This window comes from Gallinula chloropus (assembly GCF_964237585.1).
Source record: "Gallinula chloropus genome assembly, chromosome: 3".
Taxonomy (NCBI): domain Eukaryota; kingdom Metazoa; phylum Chordata; class Aves; order Gruiformes; family Rallidae; genus Gallinula; species Gallinula chloropus.
The window spans coordinates 97,083,434-97,105,171 of NC_140087.1; the positions used below are offsets into that span (position 1 = coordinate 97,083,434).

General features: G+C 38.0%; 1 protein-coding gene across 1 annotated transcript in view; it reads left to right on the forward strand.

The window, feature by feature from the left end:
* HMGCLL1 (3-hydroxy-3-methylglutaryl-CoA lyase like 1) overlaps positions 1–21,738 on the forward strand; it is a gene marked incomplete at both ends in the record, with an annotated part of 78,320 nt that overhangs the window by 35,886 nt on the left and 20,696 nt on the right. Inside the window, 2 exons of the mRNA XM_084261827.1 lie at positions 9,193–9,256; positions 13,653–13,841. Coding sequence (XP_084117953.1) covers positions 9,193–9,256; positions 13,653–13,841 — 253 coding nt within the window. The remainder of the gene's footprint in view (positions 1–9,192; positions 9,257–13,652; positions 13,842–21,738) is intronic.

The window sequence follows — 21,738 nt, forward strand, 5'->3', positions numbered from 1 at the left end:
TGTAGCACAGCACACAGTTTTCAAAATGTTTACTACATTAGTGCAAATGTTTATGAAGAATTGAAATCTTGCGTATGGTCTCAGAAGTTAGACTATTTATTAGAGTCATAAAGGGGTTTTGGTTTGGGATTTTTTTATACATGCATAAAAACCTTACAGTAACATCTGGGGGACATTGTGTGAAGACACTGAGCCGAATCAGTTTTAAAGAGTGTGGTCAGCTAATTATTACTATGCATATTTTGCATGTTAAATGACACAAAAACCTACTATTTTTAGAATTGCATCTTTTAATACATACTTCAGGTACTATTCAAAATATCACTTCTTTTTTCAGTGACTGAAACAGCCAGGATTGATGAAAAACTGAGGCAAATGGTAATTGCAAGTAGTCACTTGGACTGTGTTTTAGTTTAAATCATAGACCCATAGAATGGTTTGGGTTGGAAGGAACCTCAAAGCCCATCTAGTTCCAACCCCCTGCCATGGGCATGGACACCCTCCACTAGACCAAGTTGCCCAAAGCCCCATCCAACCTGGCCTTGAACACTGCCAGGGAGGGGGCAGCCACAGCTTCTCTCAGCAACTTCTTCCACTGCCTCTTCACTCTCATAGTGAAGAATTTTTTCTTTATATCTTATCTAAATCTACCGTCTTTCAGTTTAAAGCCATTACCCCTTGGCCTATCACTATGGTTCCTGATAAAAAGTCACTCCCCATCTTCCCTGTAGGCCCCTTTTAGGTACTGGAAGGCTGCAATAAGGTCTCCCCAGAGCCTTCTCTTTTTCCAGGCTGAACAATGCCAATCTCTCACTCTGTTTTCATATGAGAGGTGCTCCAGCCCTCTGATCATCTTCATGGCCCTCCTCTGGACTCACTCCAACAGCTCCATGCCTATCTAATGTTTACCTGAACAGGGTACTCCTCTGCTGGTCATGCTTTTTTTGATTCACCCAAGGATATGGTTGGCTTTCCAGGCAGCAAGTTCACCTTGCTGGCTCCTGATGAGCTTGTCATCCCCTGATACTGCCAAGTCCTTCTCCTCAGGGCTACTCTTCATTCTGTTATCAGCCTGTAATTGTGGTTGGGATTGCCCTGACCTAAGTGCATTGGCCTTGTTGAACTTCATGAGGTTCGACCAGTTCCGTGTCTCAAGCCTGTCGAGGTCCCTCTGGATGGCATCCCTTCCCTACAGCATGTGAACCACACCACACAGCTTGTGTCTTTGGCAAAGCTGCTGAGGGTGCACTTGATCCCACTGTCCATGTCACTGACATAGATGTTAAAAAGCGCCTTTCCCAATGCCACCCCCTAAGGAACTCCACTCATCAGTGATCTACACTTGGACATAGAGCTGTTTACTACAACTTTTTGACTGCAACTGTCCAGCCAATTCCTTATCCACCAAATGCTCCATCCATCTAATCCATGTCTCTCCAGTCTAGAGACATCATGTGGAACCGTGTCAAATGCTTAGTGCTAGTCCAGGTAGGTGTCAGTTGCTCTTCCCTTACCGACCGGTGCTGTAACCTTATCATAAAAGGCCATCACATTTGTCAGATTAGTGAAGTCATGTGGCCTGTCACAAATCACCTCCTTACTTCTGATGTACTTGAGCTTAGACTCCAAGAGGATCTGCTCCATGATCTTGCCAAGCACAGAGGTTAGGCTGACTCACCTACAGCTCCCTGGTTCTTGCTTTTTTCCTCTTTTAAAAAATGGGGGTTATGTTCCCCCTTTTCCAGTCAGTGGGATCATCACTGGACTGCCATTACTTCTCAGTTATGATGGACAGTGGTTTAGCAACTTCACCCACCAGTTCCCTCAGGACCGGTACATGCAACTCATATGGTCCCATGGACTTGTGCTTCATATTCCTTGAACGTGTTATTCCTCTACAGTGGGTAGTTCTTCATTCTCACAGCCACTGCCTTTGCTTCTTTGCTTCTTTGCCCTAGTTTTCTTTATTTCACTGATGTCCCTCTACAAGTTTTTCTTGTTGCTTTTGATGTCCCTGGCCAGATTTAATTCTATCAGCTTTCCTGTCCTGACCCCTGGCTGCTCTGACAGTTTCTCTGTATTCCTCCTATTGTTTTGTACATATGAAGAAAATGTTAAGTAAATTCTGACTGAGGTAGATTGCTCCAGGTTCAAGTATTCCAAAATTTTAAGAGACACAGAAATAAGTTGCAATTAGTACAATAGAAGTGTAAGAAAGGAAGGACTTGGTGTTTCACCCTTTTCCTCAAATTTTACTTTGCTACCTAATTTGTACCCTGTGACAGTGAAATGCATTCAGAGTATCTCCCTCTGCAACATTCGGTTCTGTGTAGGAAAGTCTTAGTCCTAATAAAAATTAGCTGGGAATTTAAGAGCTATGGGTTTTAAATTTTTTCTCTACTAATAACCACTTCTCCCACGACCAGCAATTAAAAGCTGCATTTATGTCCCAGTCCTGAAAACTTTTCATGTGAATAGCCCTTTTCAGGCTTTTTGGACCATTTGTATATGCAAATGTGAATGTGTATGCAAATGTGTAGAGGGTCAGTGTTACAAAACCAGATGCAAATATTTGCTGTAAAATAACTCTAGAAGCATCTCCTTTCAAAGCTGCTGCTTCATAAATTAGAGCATATGTAATCACACATTAATTCTAAACCGGTGTATTTAATTCCTTTGTTTATAGTCAGTCCTATGGCTTTTATGAATGAGCAGTATGGTGAAGTTACATAGCAGTACATAAAGGCATATTCAAGTGTGTCATTATGTAGCTCACTGTATACAGTTCAAATACTGATTGATATACTTGAAATATAGCAGTATTTTTTGCTATGACAAGTAGATACCAAATAAATGATAGTATACAGCTTTAGTGGTAGTAGTAATAGTACCTTCTATATTTTATTATAGTAAAGGTTGCAGATTACAACATATATAATTCCTTGTTGATTATAAGAAATAATGTTTCAGCTTGATGCAAATGCACAATGTAAGATACAAAATACTGGAAACAAAGAGAAAGAATTTATTTTGGTTATATTTATCTTATGTTATTGAATTTATTTTGAAAAAATACATGTGGAAGAACATATCAGTTTTATTTTAGTATACTTTATAACAAGTAGTTCTGGAAACTAATAATGAAGTCAATTTTGTTAGTAAAGAAAGATCCTGATTATCTGAGACTTCTGATTATCAAGATGACCCGATCTTTATAATACAGTTCAACCGTGCTCTTTTTTTCTTTTACTACAGTTCATCTTAAATACCTTAAGATATTTGGATGGCCTTAAAATACTGTATTTTATATGCCTATGGAATACCATGAGATGAACTGCAATTACTCGGTTTTGCACAATTCAATACAGTTTAAAGTGGCATATGGTTTCTGAATACAGACAGGAACTTTGAACTCATATTTTCTGGTATTCTGGTTTACTCAGGACTGGAATGCACATGTTTTTTCACTGCTTTAAACCCTCATTTTCAGACTACACTAAGCACATAGTCACCATTATATTCATAATAGGGTGACTTATACCATTATCACTTCTTTAGATAGTAAAACCTATTTAACACCTCATGTCCCTATAAGCGCGCCTATATTTGAGATTATGGGAATGGCATAATGTAGATGAACATTTAATAGACTTGGAAGCAACAAATTTCAGTATGCAAACAGTAAACAAATCTACAGGGTTACACAGTAATAAGCCAGCTGGTCACAGATCCCTGGAGAAGTTGAAGGATGTGAGACTTGGGGCATTTCTGTGTACTGAGGACAGGTTAAGAAAAGGATGTTGGAGCCATTGTACAAACTGTATCATACTGGATGATTGCACTGAGAGATTTTCCTTAGGAATAACTCTACACTGACTCTTACCCACTTTTTGTGTGCCTGCAGATAGAAAATATTATTAGTAGGCCAGAAGAGCTGCCGCCTTTTAATTTAAAAAAGAGAGTGATACCTATGAGAAGCCAAAATGATCCCTGTTTCTTCTTAAAGTGTAGCATAAAATCAGGCTTGAAATGTTAGTATGAAATTATAAGGTGACAGTACAATGCGTTTGCTGTTTGTATGTTGCTGATTGCTGGATGGATAATTTGATACAGTTATTAAAGTTAAGTAGTTAAGTGGCCCCTCATTATAGTAACAGTTTTGTTCTGTTTTTAGAAAATAAGTTTTTTTCTAGAACATAGTTCACAATTTAATGGTGTTTTCTGGGCATTGTAAAACCAATAACAAATATTATTACTGCAGGATTCACTTTGAATAGCATGTATATTACTCACAACTGGGCTCTAAATACATGGAGAGGTTGCTGCTTTTTTTTTCTTTTAAATAAAATGTGGAAAAAAGTTCTTGGCCTTATTTACACATTTTGGGCTTGGCTTGAAGATTCTTTTTCTGGAAGAATCTTCTTTCCCTCTTCTTTGTATTTGCCCTCTTCTTACAGTAAAGCTTGCCTGTTTTTAACAAATGGCTTCCTTTGCAAAGAGACAGAATATATCAACCTGAATATTATGAATTCTCCAAATGATAGGCATATACATTCTAGCACGAACATCCAATAAAAATAAATACATCTGCAGTGAACATGGTAAATTATATGCGAACTTACACTATAATAATAAACAGGAAACAGCAGCATCTGAGTCTGCAACTGGCTTCTCGGGAGGCTCTGTGCTTCCAGCTGTGGTAGCAGCTGTGGATCTGGCTCTGGAAATCTCGCTGAAACAAGCTGACAAAGGGCTGATTACAACATGGAGTTCAGTTTCTGCTTGGATTCATTTTCCTTTTAACACACTTTGGTTATGAAAAGTTTGCTCATTTACCCTGTTTGTGGTTTTATATCCTGCACTTCACAGCCATTGGGCTGGCATGGTGATTATCACCATTCCTGGTGACCTTGATCGGGGGGTCCTTATACTGTCTGTAGCTTTTGTGGGACATTGAATTTGGTTTTGGCTTACTGGAAGAAATTGAAAACTCTCTTCCTCTTCCTTCTCCCTCCCCATCCCCAGAGGCTGTTCAGCATTTTTGTCCAAAGTATGACACAGTAAAGTTGCTGGGGTTTATTTTTTTTAATTGTTTTTATATGCATAGAAAGTAATTTAGTAGAAGACCAAATGATACTCACCTGCAGTGAAATCTGTAGATCAGGCAAGAGACTGAGTAAACTCTGCCAGGTGAAACAAGTAGAGAACTTCTTTTTATCACTTTTTATTAAAAGGAGGAATTCTGATTTCACAGAACTCAGAGAGCAAACCAGCATTTACCCATGTGTTCCTAAAGCAGCTGTATAGACACCTTCACTTATTGCAGGTCCTTCTTTCCACCTCTGGTTGCATGGGCTCTTTCCTTGATTGCATGCTAAGGATGTAGTTAAGCTACTAAAACGTCTGGCCTTGATTCAGCAAAGATTTAAGCACATACTTAGAATTAAACACTTCCATTGCAGGGTCTGCTTTGTGAATCCCAGATACTTGCTTCTGCTCTCATACTGTGTAGTGTCTCTGGTGAATACCCTGAGACCAAGACAGTCTTTCTCACTGCAAAGTCTTTTTTTTTTCTTTCAGTCCTGCCATCTTTTTAGAAAACAGCTGTACTCTCCAACTTAATTGAATTCCCAAATTAAATCCCAGTTGCCTCTGTAACTCATTGCTCAAACTCTTCCCTCTTTTTCCCTCTGCTGCTTTTCTTCACATCAGATCTTGCTTTTTCTCCTAAGAAAAAATAGCTACAGTATGGTCTTCTGTCACTCTCATCTCCCTCCCCTAATCCTTTCTCCTCCCACTGTCAGAGCAGCAGGAGTTTATTGTCTACTTTCCATCTGTACCCCTTCCACTCTGCCCCAGTGACCCCATGTTCTTTTCTTCCTCTTATTTCTCCCCTCCCTTACTCTCTTTCTTAACCTCTCGCTGTCCTCTGGCTCTTTTCCACTGCAATATAAGCAAGCGTTTGCCTCTTAAAAATTGCACCTTTGACCCTACTTGGTTCTTCATATTGTATCTCATCGCCTATCTCTTCTTCATTCCTAAGCTCATTGAAGGCGCTGTTTATAATTACTCTCTGGAGACCCTCTTCTGTGATTCCCTCCTACAACTCCTACACTTTGGCTTCTGTTCCTTGCTTGCAACTGCAACAGCTCTCACCAAGGTCCCTGATGACAAGATCTCAGAAACAGTAGTCTATCCTCATTCTTCTTGACTTGTCAGTAGTGTTTGCTGCAGTTGACCAAGCTCTTTTTTAAATGTTTGTCTTTTCTTGCTTTCTGTGGCTCTTATCTTGTTCATTTTCTTCTTTCTAGCAGTTCTTCAGCATGTTCTCCCGTTTTGGAGAACTCCATCCTGCTTTGGCTTGATTCTCTTGTGCTTTTAATCCCATATGGGTTGCACAAATGCAATTACAAACATCCTACCTGGTGCTGCCTTAGGTTTAGATGTCTTGATAAATGCCCAGGGCATATGCAGGATTATCCTCCCTCTTTCACATAGACATGAATATTTTCTTCTTTCATATGCTAAACTCTCCATATCCCTGCTAGCTGTACTCAGCCCTTGCCTGCATCTGTTCAGCTTGCATTGTATTTTCTGCAAAGGACATAAATTGTATCTGCTCTTTCCAATAAGAATATAGTGAGACCTTGTCAAATGGAATTCATATTCTGTGTCCTGTATTAAAAATGCTTATCCTGATATACGTGTGGAGTGTATTTTACTCTTTTAGAGCCTCATTTTAAGCATTTCATTTTCTTTGTTATTGCCATCAACTGAGTCCCATTTCTATTGCTCCTGTCATTTCTCCATGGAATCACAGTGCCTTTTTTTGCATTGACAGTACCAAGAAATTCAATGTTATCACCAGATCTCTAATCATTATGACAATTCATTAAATGAAAATATTAGAAAAAATTCTGCCAAGACCATCTTTGATGAACTCTACTGAAAAACAGATCTTTCATCCTTCACAGGACTTTGTTTTCTCTCTGGTAGGAAGTTCTTTATGTGTCAGATTCTTTCAGCAGTCCCTATTTTCTCTAGTTTAATATTGAATATCAGATGCCCAAATAGATTACGTCTATCGTATTTTCCTTGTTTAAAATGTCAGCCTAGTCACAACAGTGTAAAGCACACAGAGAGTTCATAATCTCAAACAGATTTGTACATTGCAGTAGGCAGATTCCACAGGTCACCACATACTTTCATGCCCCAGCAGGCCCAGCTGCATTATGTGAGCTCAGGCGAGTTTCTGCTTGCTGGTGTGTGATCCACAGGGAGTATTCCCTTGTTCTCCAGATACCTTTTAGCCTGCTTTTACTTTTGTTTGCCCTGCTCCATTCCAGATGGCATTCATGACACTAAATGCATGTCTTCTTGATTCAACATAGGTAGCTGTTAGAAGCCTGTAAAGATGCATGTAATTAAAGAGAACATGTGCACATAGGCACTGGATGGTTTGCATTTACTTTGTATGTAGTCATAGTAAGTGCTGTGGCTGATGTTGCAAAATAATTTTAGTATGAGTTTGTGTATTCACTAGCTCTAGGCACTGTAGCATTATGTAAAAAGCAATCCTTCGGGTCTGACATTTTCATGCTTGGTTTCATTTGAAAAACTGTATGTACACAAAAAAAATAATTAAGGAAATTATCCCGAATTGTTTCTGGGTTACGAGTCACTGAAAAGCAGGGCAGTATTTAATTGTTAACAGTAGCTATTTTTTAATCTTTCATGTAGATAAGAAAATTTAGAATTTTGAAACTTAAACAGTGACATCCAAATTGGGAGTAATATTTTGTGATGTCTGTGGCCAAGGTTCAAAAACCTGGTTTTCATAATGACATACAGATAATTGAAATCATGCCTAGTAGGCATCTGGACTAAAATTATGAGCAGGATATAATGAACCCAACTGCTTTTGTGGAAACAAAATTCATTTCCATTTCTTTGTCAAGGCTAATCAAATTCTCTTTGGGTTCAAGGTTTGCTTCAATCTTACTGCTATTTCCAGCCTGGCAATGCCATACCTTCACATAGGTGATGGAATGTGTTCTGTGTGTTAAATGTCGACCTTTTTTTCCCAATTTATTTTTGCCTGTTACCCATCCTAGTTTCACATTTTATCAATCGTTTTCTCCTTCAACTGCAAAGAAACAATAGACCCTTTACCCTGTGGACCTTGACTACATGCAAACTGGCATCTGTACAATCCTGTTTGCATTATACAGTGTATAATTTTACATTATATCCTTCAGTGTTGAGGGAAAGGGAATGACGGGGAATCGATGAAGGCTCTTGTTCTTCTGTTAAGCAGTTGAGCAACCTCCCACTGGGACTGGGCTCTGCCTGCCTCTGAATCTGTAAATCCCTCTACAGGCACACTTATTTTGATTTTGAATGGCTGTTTCTGGTTAGTTTAATCCTACTCCTAATCAATTTAAGATAAATAATTAGAAGTTTAATTGGAATTTCATGGCTCTTAATTGTCATTAAAAAAAAGGAAATTTAAACCAAAACATGGCTTTAAGACTGAACAATGGAGGCTTGGTTGTGGCTTTCAGGTTTTGTGCTTTGTGGAGCTGATAGCTGCTGAGAGACACAATCTCACTTCTCAGTTTCTTCTTTTCTTGTCCCAAGGCATACTTGAACTGCAGCTTGCAATGGAGCTGTAATTCTTCTGGGGCACTGGGACAAAAATGTCAGTGCAGAGATAAGAGAGTGAAAGCTACCCCATTCACCACAATTCTCATGATGTAGGAGAGCGTGGCATTGTTGTAAGTTGCTTGTGTCCATGTGCTGCTCTCTATGATGCAGGTAGCTGGCACAATGCTACCCTCCTCTGAATACCTGGTGTGAGCCAGGCAAGGCAAAACTTGAGCTGGCTCCTACAACTTCAGAAGAAAATACTAAGAAAAGTTTCAAGTTTCCTACAGCAGCACTTTACAGTCCTTTACAACTTGTGACATACATTGAGCATAAGTAAAGTTATAATTCTCTGTTCTGTGATTTGAATAGAGAATTGATAAACCTGCTATTTTCATCTGATATAATTTTAACTTTTCATTCAAATATTTATTGACATTCGTTGTCTTCAATATTCAAAATTATATTTAACTTTTTAAAAAATGTAACATGGATGGACGCACACATATAAAACAGAAGTATCCTTGTGTGTTCTTTTTATTGTAGGTATGTGTCATGTGCACTGGGATGCCCATATGAAGGGAACATCATACCAGCTAAAGTGGCAGAAGTAAGAGTGAACTTATGGCTTGTCTTTTTAATGCACCAAAATAAAATTTTTAAATGTCTCTAATAATGTTCTCTACTTAATCCTTAAAAGGTCTTTAGTGGATAACATTTAAGGAAAACAAACAGAAAACATATCTAATACTAAAACTGAGGGCATAATCTCACTCAAACATATGCAGTCAAATCCATGAAAAATGCTATGTTATGATTATCAGTCAGGAAGAAAAATATTATGTGCTATTTCCTCCAACAAGAAGGTAAGGAAATGCTTAAGCAAATAGAGTGAAGCACGTATGTCAGTGGACCATGTTGTACAAGATGATTACTGGCACAATCTCTTGCAAAAGGTGTCTGCTTTTAAATGCATTTTCTGCTGGCATGAGCATACTGTACTGTCAGCTGATAGACCCACTACTACAACATTGTGCTTCTGGTGACTGTCATGAACAAAAACTCATCCCCAGGATGATTTCTTACTACTTAACTTGTTCTGCTACTGTTGTGGAATAAGCTGTGCCTTTCCTGCCCGTCCCTTTTTCCCATTTGGGATAAAGGCGAAGAAAGATGACGTCTTGGTCAAGCCTTTCCACTGGAGAAAGAGATGAGTGAATCACAAGCGTTAAATTTTGCAGGAAGGTAAAGAGGCACAAAAGCTGAAATGGGCAGTAGAGAAAAAAGTGGAGTGAATTCAAGGGGCAGTACACACTGGCCTTCTTCCTGGAGAAAGACTTTTCTTCTCTACTACACTTAATCACCTACTTTTAGTGATCTAGCAGAAACTCCAAACCACTTTTTTTTTATTTTTTTAAGCACTAGCAGCCAGTCAACATTTGTCTGATATATTGTGCTCTGCGTGTGTGGCTTTCAGGTCCTGTTCTCCTTCATCTCCTACTACACATGCCAGATGGAACTTGTGATAATACTTCTCCCCACAGCAGCCACATATACTCAAAGTCTTTGAAAAAAATAGCTAAATTGATATTTCTAATTGGGTTTAATATGAAGTGAGAGTTAGAAGTGACACAGCTTTAGTTAGAGTGGTGATGACAGATTCAGCTGTGCTGTTGGTAAATTGCTCCCTGCAACATCATGTTCCCCAACAGGCTTCTTTCCATGTGTTGTTTGTTCTTTAACTACTCGCCTTGCACAGAAGAGCTCCTTTTCAGTTTACCAGTGGGAGTGCTATTTAATGGTCCAAACCTGCAAACTTTTACTCACATGGATATTTTGTTTACTGTCTTCATCCTCATAAGTGTCTTCTGTACCTGTACACTGTTGCATGTGTGTTTTCAGAATAAAAGCTGCCTCGTCAAAGTTCTTGAGGCCCTGATTCAGCAAGCACCGATGTTTATATAGAATCATCTGATTAGCTGTTAATGGATTTCACATGAACACATGCACTTACCCTTTGCTGAATCAGAATTATCAAAATTACTGGCTGTGTTGCTCAACCCTTTCAAGGGAGCTGCCTCTCTGGTCATCATCTTTCTCGGGATGGGAGTCTTTGACTCCCCAGACTGTGTGTTCCAATCAGCAACTAGGATAGAAAGGTTTAGACTGTTTCTTCTGCAGTCAATGACAGTGACCAATTCTTTTGTTTGTTTTTAAGCAAAAGATATTTTTAACTGAAGCAAAACCACTTGCTCATTACCCAGACTACATGCATTTCTGGCTTACAGGTTCATAACTACTTTACATATAGTTATCTAGTGAATGCAAACTTCAGATACTTTTAGACTTTTAGAATCGATCTGGTACATCCATCTAGTTCTTCATTTAAAAAGAAATATTTCTCATCTATTCAAATAAACTATTTAGTCCTTTTTTCTCAGTGATGCTTTTTCTTGAAATGGAGTCACTGTTTAACCATGTATCTTCCTGTTTTTGTGAATTTCAAGCCTAGGCAAATAAGGCTTGAAAGCTGTTTGAAGCACCATATGACATTCTTGAATCCAGTTGTGTTATCCATTGTCTTCCAGTCATATACTTGGCTGGTTTTATATTTCTGCTTGCTTCTTTCTCTCCTTAGCTTACTTTAGACCTAGGACAGTGAATTCCTGTAAATATTTTCAGCATACAGGCCAATTGGGCTACAGAAAATGTGCTATTCTTTCCTGAATGCTGTTGGATTATAACAAAGTTTCCCTTGCAGCTCAAGGACTGCAGTGCATTTTTATGTTATTTGCATAAAAACATCTGTAGCTCAATTACAACCTTTTGTATTCAGTTTAAGAGTATAGTTTCAAATATTGTTTCCAGCAGTAGGATTGTTCACATGCTTCAGGGGTTGCAGTATTGGGTCACCAACTCCCATTTTGATCAATGCTTGGTGTCAGAACCATGCTCCCAAGGGGAGTAGCACAAGACTTATGCATAGTAAAACTGCTCAGTGGTGCAGAACATGACCCTGTTCAATCAACAAAGCTGCAAGCTTGTAATCGCGTTCTGATTACACTGACAAAACAGCGTGTTCTCTTCCCCCACCCTCCTCCCAGAAATCCATATTGAAAACTTACAAAACTATAACTAATGGGCTGCCTCCTACTATGGTAGGATAGAAAATCCAATATGAAGAACTCACATTCAACTTCCAAAGATACACATTCTTCTTGAAATTAAAAATAGATCTCTTTTTAAGGGTCAGTTTAAGGTTAGATCATGACAAGTCAGTGATGATGCTCAGCTTGTTAGCAGTTTCTCCCTCTTTCATCTTTCATAGGTTTATTTCAGAAGCTGAGACCAATGGACCAATCATGGGAAAGAAGGGAATGCAACCTGACTTCTAAGAGTTTAGTCATTGTCATCACTAAAATGCTCATCTAGGAAAACTTTTCATGAATGAAAAAAAAACTAAGAAAAAAATGCAACCTGCTTCTTTTACCCTGATCTTAAACAAAAACTGAGGTTTGAGGGTTAACTAGAGGTAATCTACCACTAACTGCAGATGATAGTTCTTTTTTTCTTACAACAGTAGTCCAGTTAAAACACCTGCCCTGTGCTGATGATATAAATCTATGCTGCAAGATAGAATCTTTTTTGCAATGTGGTGAATGTCTCTTTTCTAAAGCATATATTGAAGTTATATTGATGAGAACCAAGGTCTCTGACTTTAAAGCACAGAGTTTCACTACCTTTGCAGTAGTCCTAGCACTTCCAAGATTTAAACAGAATGCTTCAGACTACTTGAAGTTCTTTTTCAGCTGTTCTTTGAATTAAGTGAGCAGCAATGTTAATCCAGTACTTCCGAGACTGCTGGTGCAGCACTTTGTCAGCTTCCTCAGACATATTCACAGCAATCCCACTCATGAAGCCTTGGAATTGCTTTAACAGCAGAGTGCAGGGTGACTGAAGGTGTCTTGGAAAAGGGTTGTATTTTTTCATTTCCAAACAGTTAATTGCCAGATTGGGATACTGTTCCTATGGAGTGGCATTTTGGGATTGCTGATTCATAGTGGGGAATGCTAATGGGGGCAAATATTCTTGGTAACTGAAAATAAGGTGAAACCTTTTCCAAAATAAATTCAACAAAACTAAGATGGAAAGATCCTACATTCAATTTCTGAAGCAGTATTTTTTTGAGCAAATGTAATTTGGTGTTTCCCAGTATATGTCTCTCTCCACACAAACATTATGAAGCCAGACCTCAAATCTCTTACTCATACAAAGAACTACTCAGAGGCATAGTTCCAGAAACATTTTAGGGCTCTACTTATACAAGTATGAACTATTTTTGTAGAGTTTTGTTATGTATTTGGAAAATTTTTAAAACTTAAAACCTAGAATGTCAATTAAGTTAGTTTTGCTTTATGAGTACTTTAATGTTTGATTTCATGAAAAGCAAGAAAAATTAATATTAACTGCAACATATTAAAATGTCAGTTTCCATTGATGTTTTCAGTGCCAATAGAAAGCAAAATCAGGCTTCTTATTAATTATTTATTGCCTTAGTTTAGCCGTGTGCTTGGCTGCATGTAGCAAGCAAACAAAAGGGCAGGTCTTTAATCTGCACAACAATTTGTAAGCTGAAGAGTACACAGAGAAAACCAAACAGCTGAGAAATCCCCAGGGACAGGAAAATGTTGGGAAAGGGCTTGACAGAAACTTAATTCATAGTGTAAAATCTTAAGATATTTGGATTCTGTGGGACAGTAAAAAAATAAGGTTTTGATGGATTTGGGTTGGTTGGTTATACCATGTACAGAAGCAGAACTATAAATTTAAAATAAGAGGATCTATGGGATATTCTTGGGTTACGAGAATGAATAGGGGTTTCTGATACATAGGTCCACCTCGGTGGGTCAAAAGCTGAAACCTATACAGAACTGTGTCCCTGTTAATGTATGTTCTTGACCCTATTTTAGTCTTTCATCTTTTAATGTTTCTCTGTTTCTAATCAGGTATCGAAGCGGCTGTACAGTATGGGCTGTTATGAAATCTCTCTGGGGGACACCATTGGTGTGGGGACTCCTGGAAGTATGAAAAGAATGTTGGAAGCTGTTATGAAAGAAATTCCTCTGAGTGCTCTTGCTGTTCACTGTCATGACACATATGGCCAGGCGTTAGCCAATATCCTCACAGCAATACAGGTAACTCAGATGCTCATTTTAAAGACATGATAGTAGGAGTCCTAGTTTAGTTCAAATGAATATTTTTTTAAAAAATTACAGCCTTAAGGAAATTGCTGTAAAGGAAAGAGGCACTCTAAACTTTCAGGAAGTATTGTTCACACATTGAATTGTCTACAGGTATTACTGCTGTCATTTTGCAAAGAAAATGTCAATTCTTGTCTACATATTGCCTTCAGTTCAGTAAAAAATTACTATGAAACAGGGGTGATTATAATATTCCATTGATTTTGGATGAATGAGGGAGATAAAATGTATTTTTTTTCTGATGTCTCAGATTCCACTTTTCTTAAGAACATCAGTATTTTCATGGTTCACTAAAATAAATTTCCATTTTACAAGGGTGTGTAAATGTAAATACAATGATGCATAATTGCATCTTGATTTTAGATGTATTAATCTAAATTCTTGGTAATTATGTACACAGAGCAGTCTAGATAATTTTATCACTGTTAAAATGCCTTCAGTAAGCTTTTTCGTTTATCGATTATACCTTCCAAATAAGATTAGCATCAATTTAACAGTACTGGTGATACAAGCAACAAGAAGGAACAGGAAATGGTTCATGCTTCAATATGAGAATCTCTGCAGGTATTTGATTAAATACTGAATGACAAAATCTGGTAAAGAAGGTTCTAACTTTCACTCAGAGCACTCACTATTGACCCTGCCTCACTTTTACTGTTGCAAATGTGTGTGTATGTGCCATGGGATAAATAAATCCCTAATTTCACAGTTAGCTTCACTTGCAGATGTAATAGCTAATAGCATGAAAACCCGTGAGCATGGGAGGAGTTCACCATAAAAATACTTGAAGCATTGTTTTTCCATAAATCCTTCCTTGAAATAATCGCTGTCGTGGTGCCTACTAAACACTGAACGATGGCTGTGGTTTGTTAACCTCAATATTTGTTGTCAGTGATTCTTGGTTCTGGTTTACCTCCTGCTCCAAACTTTTTATTTACTTCTTAAACCAAGTCTGTAAGTGTTAAAGGGGGGAAAAGCTCTTAGGTGCCTTATGTGCAGTTCAGACTAATTAACATGTAAATTCAAGAGAGCAACAGACCTAAAAAAACCCACCCCTATACGGCCTTCTCAGATTTCTGGGAAACCAGGGGTGCCTGAGACCTACCAGAAAAACATCCCTGTGTGCTCAAGTTCTGCTACAGTGGATGTTAAAGGTGCAGTGTTTTTGGCTGAGCTGAACTTGTCATAGATTTTGCCAAAAGTCCTTGATGAAGCAGGCATTACACAGACTCTCTGACTGGCTTTGTGCAAGCACCTCCTTGGCTCGCTCTAAAGGTAGGTCCCCAGGCTCTCTGATCCTCAAACGGGGCCCACACGTCAAAACATCCTCTTCTGTCTCTGGTCAAAGAAACAAGGCAGCTAGTGGTGAATTATAGCTAAGCAATGCTCTTTCTAAAACAGGATAAATTTTGCAGGTCAGCCAGCTGGTAAAGTGCCAAAGACAGTGGATCAGAGTGCCCAGGTCACTTCTATCCTCTGCTGCCAGGCTTGTCTGTGCTTTCTTCTCTGCCAAAGTTACATGGATGGCAAAGTACTTGAGTAAAAACCCTTGTCTTCAACTCAGCCGTTCGTTCCATAGACCAGACTCCACAGATGCAATTCCTTACCCTCCCTCCTTTATGGGTCTGTGCGACTGACACGATATTTCATCAGGAGTGAAGTGTATTTGAGGGGTTATAGAAATAATGGGCCATGGTTCTTGTTTGAAAACAATTCTAAAGAAAGTTCAGCAAGCAAAGTACGCTCTTCCTAAGGCACTGCAGACTACAACCTCAGGCTGAGTACTGTTGTATTGTATATTGTATTTCCTAAGAATTAATGAACGACAGCTGGAAAGCCACAAATCACTCTGCACTAATTCAGGCATTGCTTCGATGGGAGATCTCCTAGGAGTGCAAAGAGGTGCTGGTGATTCAGTAAGTGATTTTTTATACAGATCACATTGTTCCACGCAGGATTATACTACCCAGAATATTTTCTTTTGTTTGGGACTGATCCAAAGTCATCTAGAACTGACAGGCCGTATCTGTATAAGAAATTAGCAGGGAAGTAGTCTTGTAATTTTAGTATTCAGTTTTATGTGTGTTGTTTTAGCAAAAGGATAGGTAGTGAAAGATGGGAGAGAGATTAGCCAGCTTTTAAAGGACAAGTAATTTTTTAAGTTGTTGAAGTGAATAATATAGATAGAAAGCATTGCTTAGAGAAAGTAAATTCACTTTCTTTTATGAAGACAACATGTAAAAATCTGAGGAACATGAAGTGATGCTTCTGAACAAAACAGTAAACATTTAAAATAGAAACACAACTGCCTCTTGGTTAAACAACTTAATATAAAAGTGTATACAGAGTATAAAATTTACCAAAGAGACAAGTTCAGAAGATGGGAAGTGATGGGGTGATCTAGTTAGAAGTTGTGGTATTTTGAGTAAAACTGCATATGTGGGTTAGCTAATGTGACAAACACAAAATGTAGCTAAAAGTAGTAGTAAAACATTTATAGGAAATTCTTACAGACCTCCAAGGAGGGGTAAAAAGATGGGTCAGGAAACTTCTGTACTGGAGAGGCCCCAATAAGGTAGACCATTGCTTTGGGGAGATTTGAGTCACCTTGAGAATTAACTCCCATAGCCTGTACAGAGCGGGTAAGAAAGGGGAAGTTTGTTAATGGAAGTGACACAGAACTCTTTTCTTGCATAACTTGTGTAGTTGCCAGAAATAGCTTTGTCTGTTTTCATAGCACATATCCGAACATGGGAAAGAATATGCTAAGCAGCAAAGAGGAGTTTTGGCTGGCAGTGATACCTCAATGAATGAAACAATCACATAGTAATCCCATAGAACTTTATCATATTCAAATTGCCATTGTAATTCATTAATATAAGCGGATTCCTTCACTACTGGGATCAAATCCTAACTTAGAGAAAATGAGCATAAAACTCTAATGACTTACAAGGAACAAGGATTTTTACCACCTTGTGTAATCATTTCCCCCTGTTGGATACAATGAAATGAATGAGATTGATCATTTGCTGAACAAGATGGCTTTTTTATTAGTGCTTTCTTTTTTACAAAATATCAGGCATTTAAAAATACAACTCACAGTTCAGTAGCAGAAACAGAAGTTAGCAAGCCTCTAATTAAACTTCCAAGGTTCAGACTGCAAAATCCAAATTTGTGAATACAGGTTTTCATTATCATATATCCCCTTACAGAGAGGTTAAAATAGTTAATGTCTAAGATCCTTGAATTTTCAAGATTAAATAAACTTTCTCTCTTTTTTCCCCCCAAATAGAAATGGCTAGCTGCTGACCTCTTTCCTTCATCACTTAACTAAATACATTCTATCCCCTTTGGTGCCTGCTGGAGAGACTAAACGACTTACACTTGTGGATCCAGTTTACTTATGTAGTAAAGACTAGGTCCACACAAAGGCACTCAGTGTTGATATGGCTGTTTCAAGTGCCAGAACCAGGAAAGAAATCTGAACAGAGATGCTGAAATCCATGGTTACTTAATTCACAAGGATCATTGTGTTACAGGAATAGAGTTCACAATGGCCAGCAGCCTCAAATGGTAAAGCCTAAGTTAAACAACTGAAAAAAGGCTGTTTAAAATACCCTCCTCCATGATTCATGTGAGCTTACATGTGTAGCGTTAGGCGAGATGAATTTCCTGCCCAAAACCAGCTCCTAGATGTAAGTACCTGGCTTGTTCTTTTTTTTTCAAATACAGGACTTGCTGTTTGTGGCTGTTGAGCTTGCCTGTAGAGACAGGATGTCAAGACCCTTTCAGCTGGTGGTTAGAGCTGTTAAGAACTCTCATCCAGAAGTTGCTTGCTGCTAAGGAGCCTCAGTGGGGGCTCCCCCTCCCTTACTTGGCAGTGGCTTTAAACCTAAGCTCTTGTGTTTGGCTCCTGCCTAAGCTACTCCACAGCAACATTGCAATTGCACTTGCTGATGATCTTCTAACTCCCCGATTCTCACCCTCATCCTCACCATCTCTGTGATTCTCACCCTCATCCTCACCCTCTAGCTTGTCTTACTGGCTTAGCCTCAGACCTGGCTGATCAGTGACAGATCCAGGTTACTGTCTCCAAACTAGATGCTGACCTTGAATCGCTGACTTCACTTCTTGGCTCTTTTTTGGTGAGGTTGCCACCACTGCCTGCCTAGCTGTGACTTGGCTCCTCATTTGCCTTCCTTTTCAGAGCAGACTGTCCTTGCTGCTGCTGCTCGTGACAGTCAAGTATTTAGAAATGGTTCGAGCAACCAATATCTTTGATTTTAAAACTAGATGAGCTTTGCTGCAAAATGCTGTATTAGAAGAGAGGAACGAGGACGTGATGTTTGTAAAAATTAAACATTAAAACAAAAGCTCTTGGTTCTCTGATTTTCAAAGTATGAAACAGCAATTAAAAAAATCCACAGCACAATGAGTAATAAAACAAAGACTTCAACCCCCTCCACCCCCCAAATTTTTAAAAAACCCACAGCAAAAAAAAGCTCAAAGCATCACTAATGCATGTATGCACATTAATGTGCTGAAGTAAATGATCACCATTTTGGAGGACAAAAAGTTAGGACTGCTTTTTGTCTGCCTACAGCCTGGGTTTAACCAATATCTCAATTCTTTCACTTTTTCCTCTGTAAAAGAGAGAACAAAGTGTATGCATAGGCCTGTAATAAAGATTTAAAATCTTCTGTCCTGCCTCCCTACTTTATCTACCCTTGACTCCTGTGCATTATGTTCATCACTTCTTCCTAAAACCATTGGTAGGATTATAAATGTGCTTATATATCTACATCTCAACTCCTAACTCATTAGCAACCTAAAATTGAACATTCAAATGTCATCAAGAAAGAAAAAATAACACTTTACCTTTTTTATCTGGAAAAAGTGCTCTTTTTAATTCCCTGTGAAGCACAATAATTCAGAATAAGGGTAAAAAAAATTGTCACTTCTGTTTGAAGATAGAGAAGATGGATAAGCAGCCATGTAGAAGTGTGAAGACTTGCATGTACTCATTGTGCTAGACTTGAGCTAAGAATGTCTCATGTACCAGTGAATGGGAACTTTTTAGTTGAGGAAGGCAGTCTAGCAGCATTTGTCTATTGTTGCACAAATCAAAAAATGCTGGTTTGGGAGAGTTATATAGTAATTGAGGACATGGTTTTGTACATAGTGGTCTGCCAAAGTTCTTGCTTGAATAATATATTAAATACAACTCTGATTTTATTTTATTATCAGCAGTGTGCAGGGGTGCCCACTGCCTGGCAATCAAATTATTTACATCTAAACTAATTTTTAACAGAGCAAAAATAGTCATGATAGTTTAGTTAAAATTTTGTCACTCTACTACAGACAGGGTTTCTTTTAAGAAGACAGGGAGGTATTGTATGAAATTAATGAAGTACAGGAGGCAGGCACCATAACATCTTGACTTGTCTTTTCCTGATTTGACATTTCACTATGCACATCACTTTTCTTCAATTTTTTATTTGTAAAACATGAATAAGGGTTATCTCTCTTAATTTGTGAAATGCTAAAACAATCTACAGAGGAATAGCATCAGACAAGTGCAAATTATATTTGTCCAGTTTCAAAATTTATTTTTGCAATCAAAGTTTAGAAACTGAATAAATTTTATGTTTGGTATAGAATGCAATTTTGAGATTAAAAAAAGCTAAGGAATATGAGTGGGCAAGTGATCAGAATACATGTATGCCCGATCAAATTATCTGAGTTCTGTAACACTCCATTTCCTTTCCCCTGCTCACCTGGCACTCTGAAGAATTTATGTTGCACAATGTGAGGGTAGGAAGGATTTGCCATATGAAGCACGCACATAGTTTGGGATTCTGAAAAGATGTTAATATTTTTGCATTCCTATTTTGAGAAATGCATAGAGTTAGAAACGTTTCAGGAGACCCCACAAGTTTACTTTCCTCTGCTGTTTACGAAGATATGCTAGGAAACTGCAGAAGACTCAACAGAGACCTCCAGAAACTAATTTCAAGGTTCAGATAGGGAAGCATTAGAAAACACAGCTTGACTGAGAATAGCTGTACAGGATTCAGGAAGGGCTGGTCATGCTTCAGTATTTTGCTGGAATTCTTTGAGGCAGTCACTGCCAAAGAAGACAAAGGATATACAGTGGCCATCGTATGCTTTGATTTTTCAGAAAACAATTTACAGTGTTCTGCACTGGAAGTTAATATTAAGGCGTAGAGGCATGTAATAAGTGGAAAGTTGGCTAAATGGCAGGAAACAAATGGAGTTATGAAACGGAATTTCTTCAAGCTGGAAAGCACCAATCAGCAAGGTTCTGGAAGCATTGGTCTGTGGGTCCCAGGTTTTCCTTCTTAAAAGAATAGTTTGCAGTACTGAAGCGCTCATGTTAAGGGCAACTGTTCTAACTTGTGGAAATCAAACTTTTCAAATTTTAGATTTCCATTATGAGAAACAGGATGGCTAGCAGGTTAGAAGGGTAAATCTGTGCAATATCCTAAAACATGCAAAAGAAAAAGTTTGTGATCAAAAGGAAGTAATACACAAAATTTATATAAAGCAAGAGATTCCTTATTACAACATGTCTGTCCTTTTAAACAAGTGTCTTCTAGAGACTTCTACTTTTGGATTTCTCTAGGAACTAATTTATCTTAGGCACTTACCAGGTATTTTCTGGCTTTGAGAGTGTAAACAATACTTTTTTGCCATCTAACTAACCTGTTAGCAATAACACAAAATTCTTTAGAAAATATCAGTTTACTTTTTGTTTCTACTTCCTTTTCCTCACAGAAATAGCATAGCACATTGGTAAAGCTAACAATTAAAAAAACAATCGGATGTTTGCACCAAAGCGCTACATGGAAAGGATGTTTAAGCTGGAGGAGTATGTAGGAAAGAAGAGAGTGTGCAGGATTGTTTAAGATTGAAAACTAAGAAGACAGAGGTAAATAAGACTGTATTTGAAAGCAGATAAGTTAGGGGGAGAAATGGCAGGTGAATTGTGAAAAGGTACCAAACTGCAAGGTTTCTGTGAAGAAAACTTAAGAGGAGGATGTGTGCTTTAGGAAAGTAGAAAAACACTTGTGCATTATCAAATAATATTGCTACTATGAACAGCCAGCTAGTTACTTTTGTAAGTGAAAAACCATACTGCAGAAATGAATAAATCAGACCTACATATGGGAAGAAAATGGAAACAGAGGCATTCATACAGAAAATCCGAAATATGTTTTCCAGTGTTTTCTCTCTTCTTTCTTTTTTTTTTTTTTTGGCTTCTTTATAGGTCCTGGTTTTGCATTGTTGACTGTAATTTCAGCAAAAATATGAAAGCAAGCAGATGAACAGGCAGTACTGCTCCTGCTCTTTTCTCAGATTAGTACCAAAGAAGTAGCAACCCTATTTTTATTGCTTTCTGCTGCTTTTTGTAGGATGTGCATAGTATGCAATTTCTGAGAAGCTGAAAGTTTCTGACCTTTTTCCCTATATTTCAGAAGAGCTCGATAGCCTTATAGCTCACAGATAAATTTCTCATTGCTATTATTACAACTGTTATACATTTACTAGGGAAAAAAAAAACCCAAACCACTAAACTTGACACTTGCTTTCAAGTTTTTTATTTTGTGAATATTTTTAGGATAGGAAATGTATTTGTTACTGTATAATGAAATAGCAGCCAGAGTTCTTGAAGCAAAGATGTGTTTACATGCATTTACCTATATATAGCCTGTATGTTTTTATGGGTTTTGCTTTTTATTTTAAATGAAACTTAGTAAGTTGTAAATGATTAATAAATAATAGAAATCTACATTGTTCTAGTTGCTTC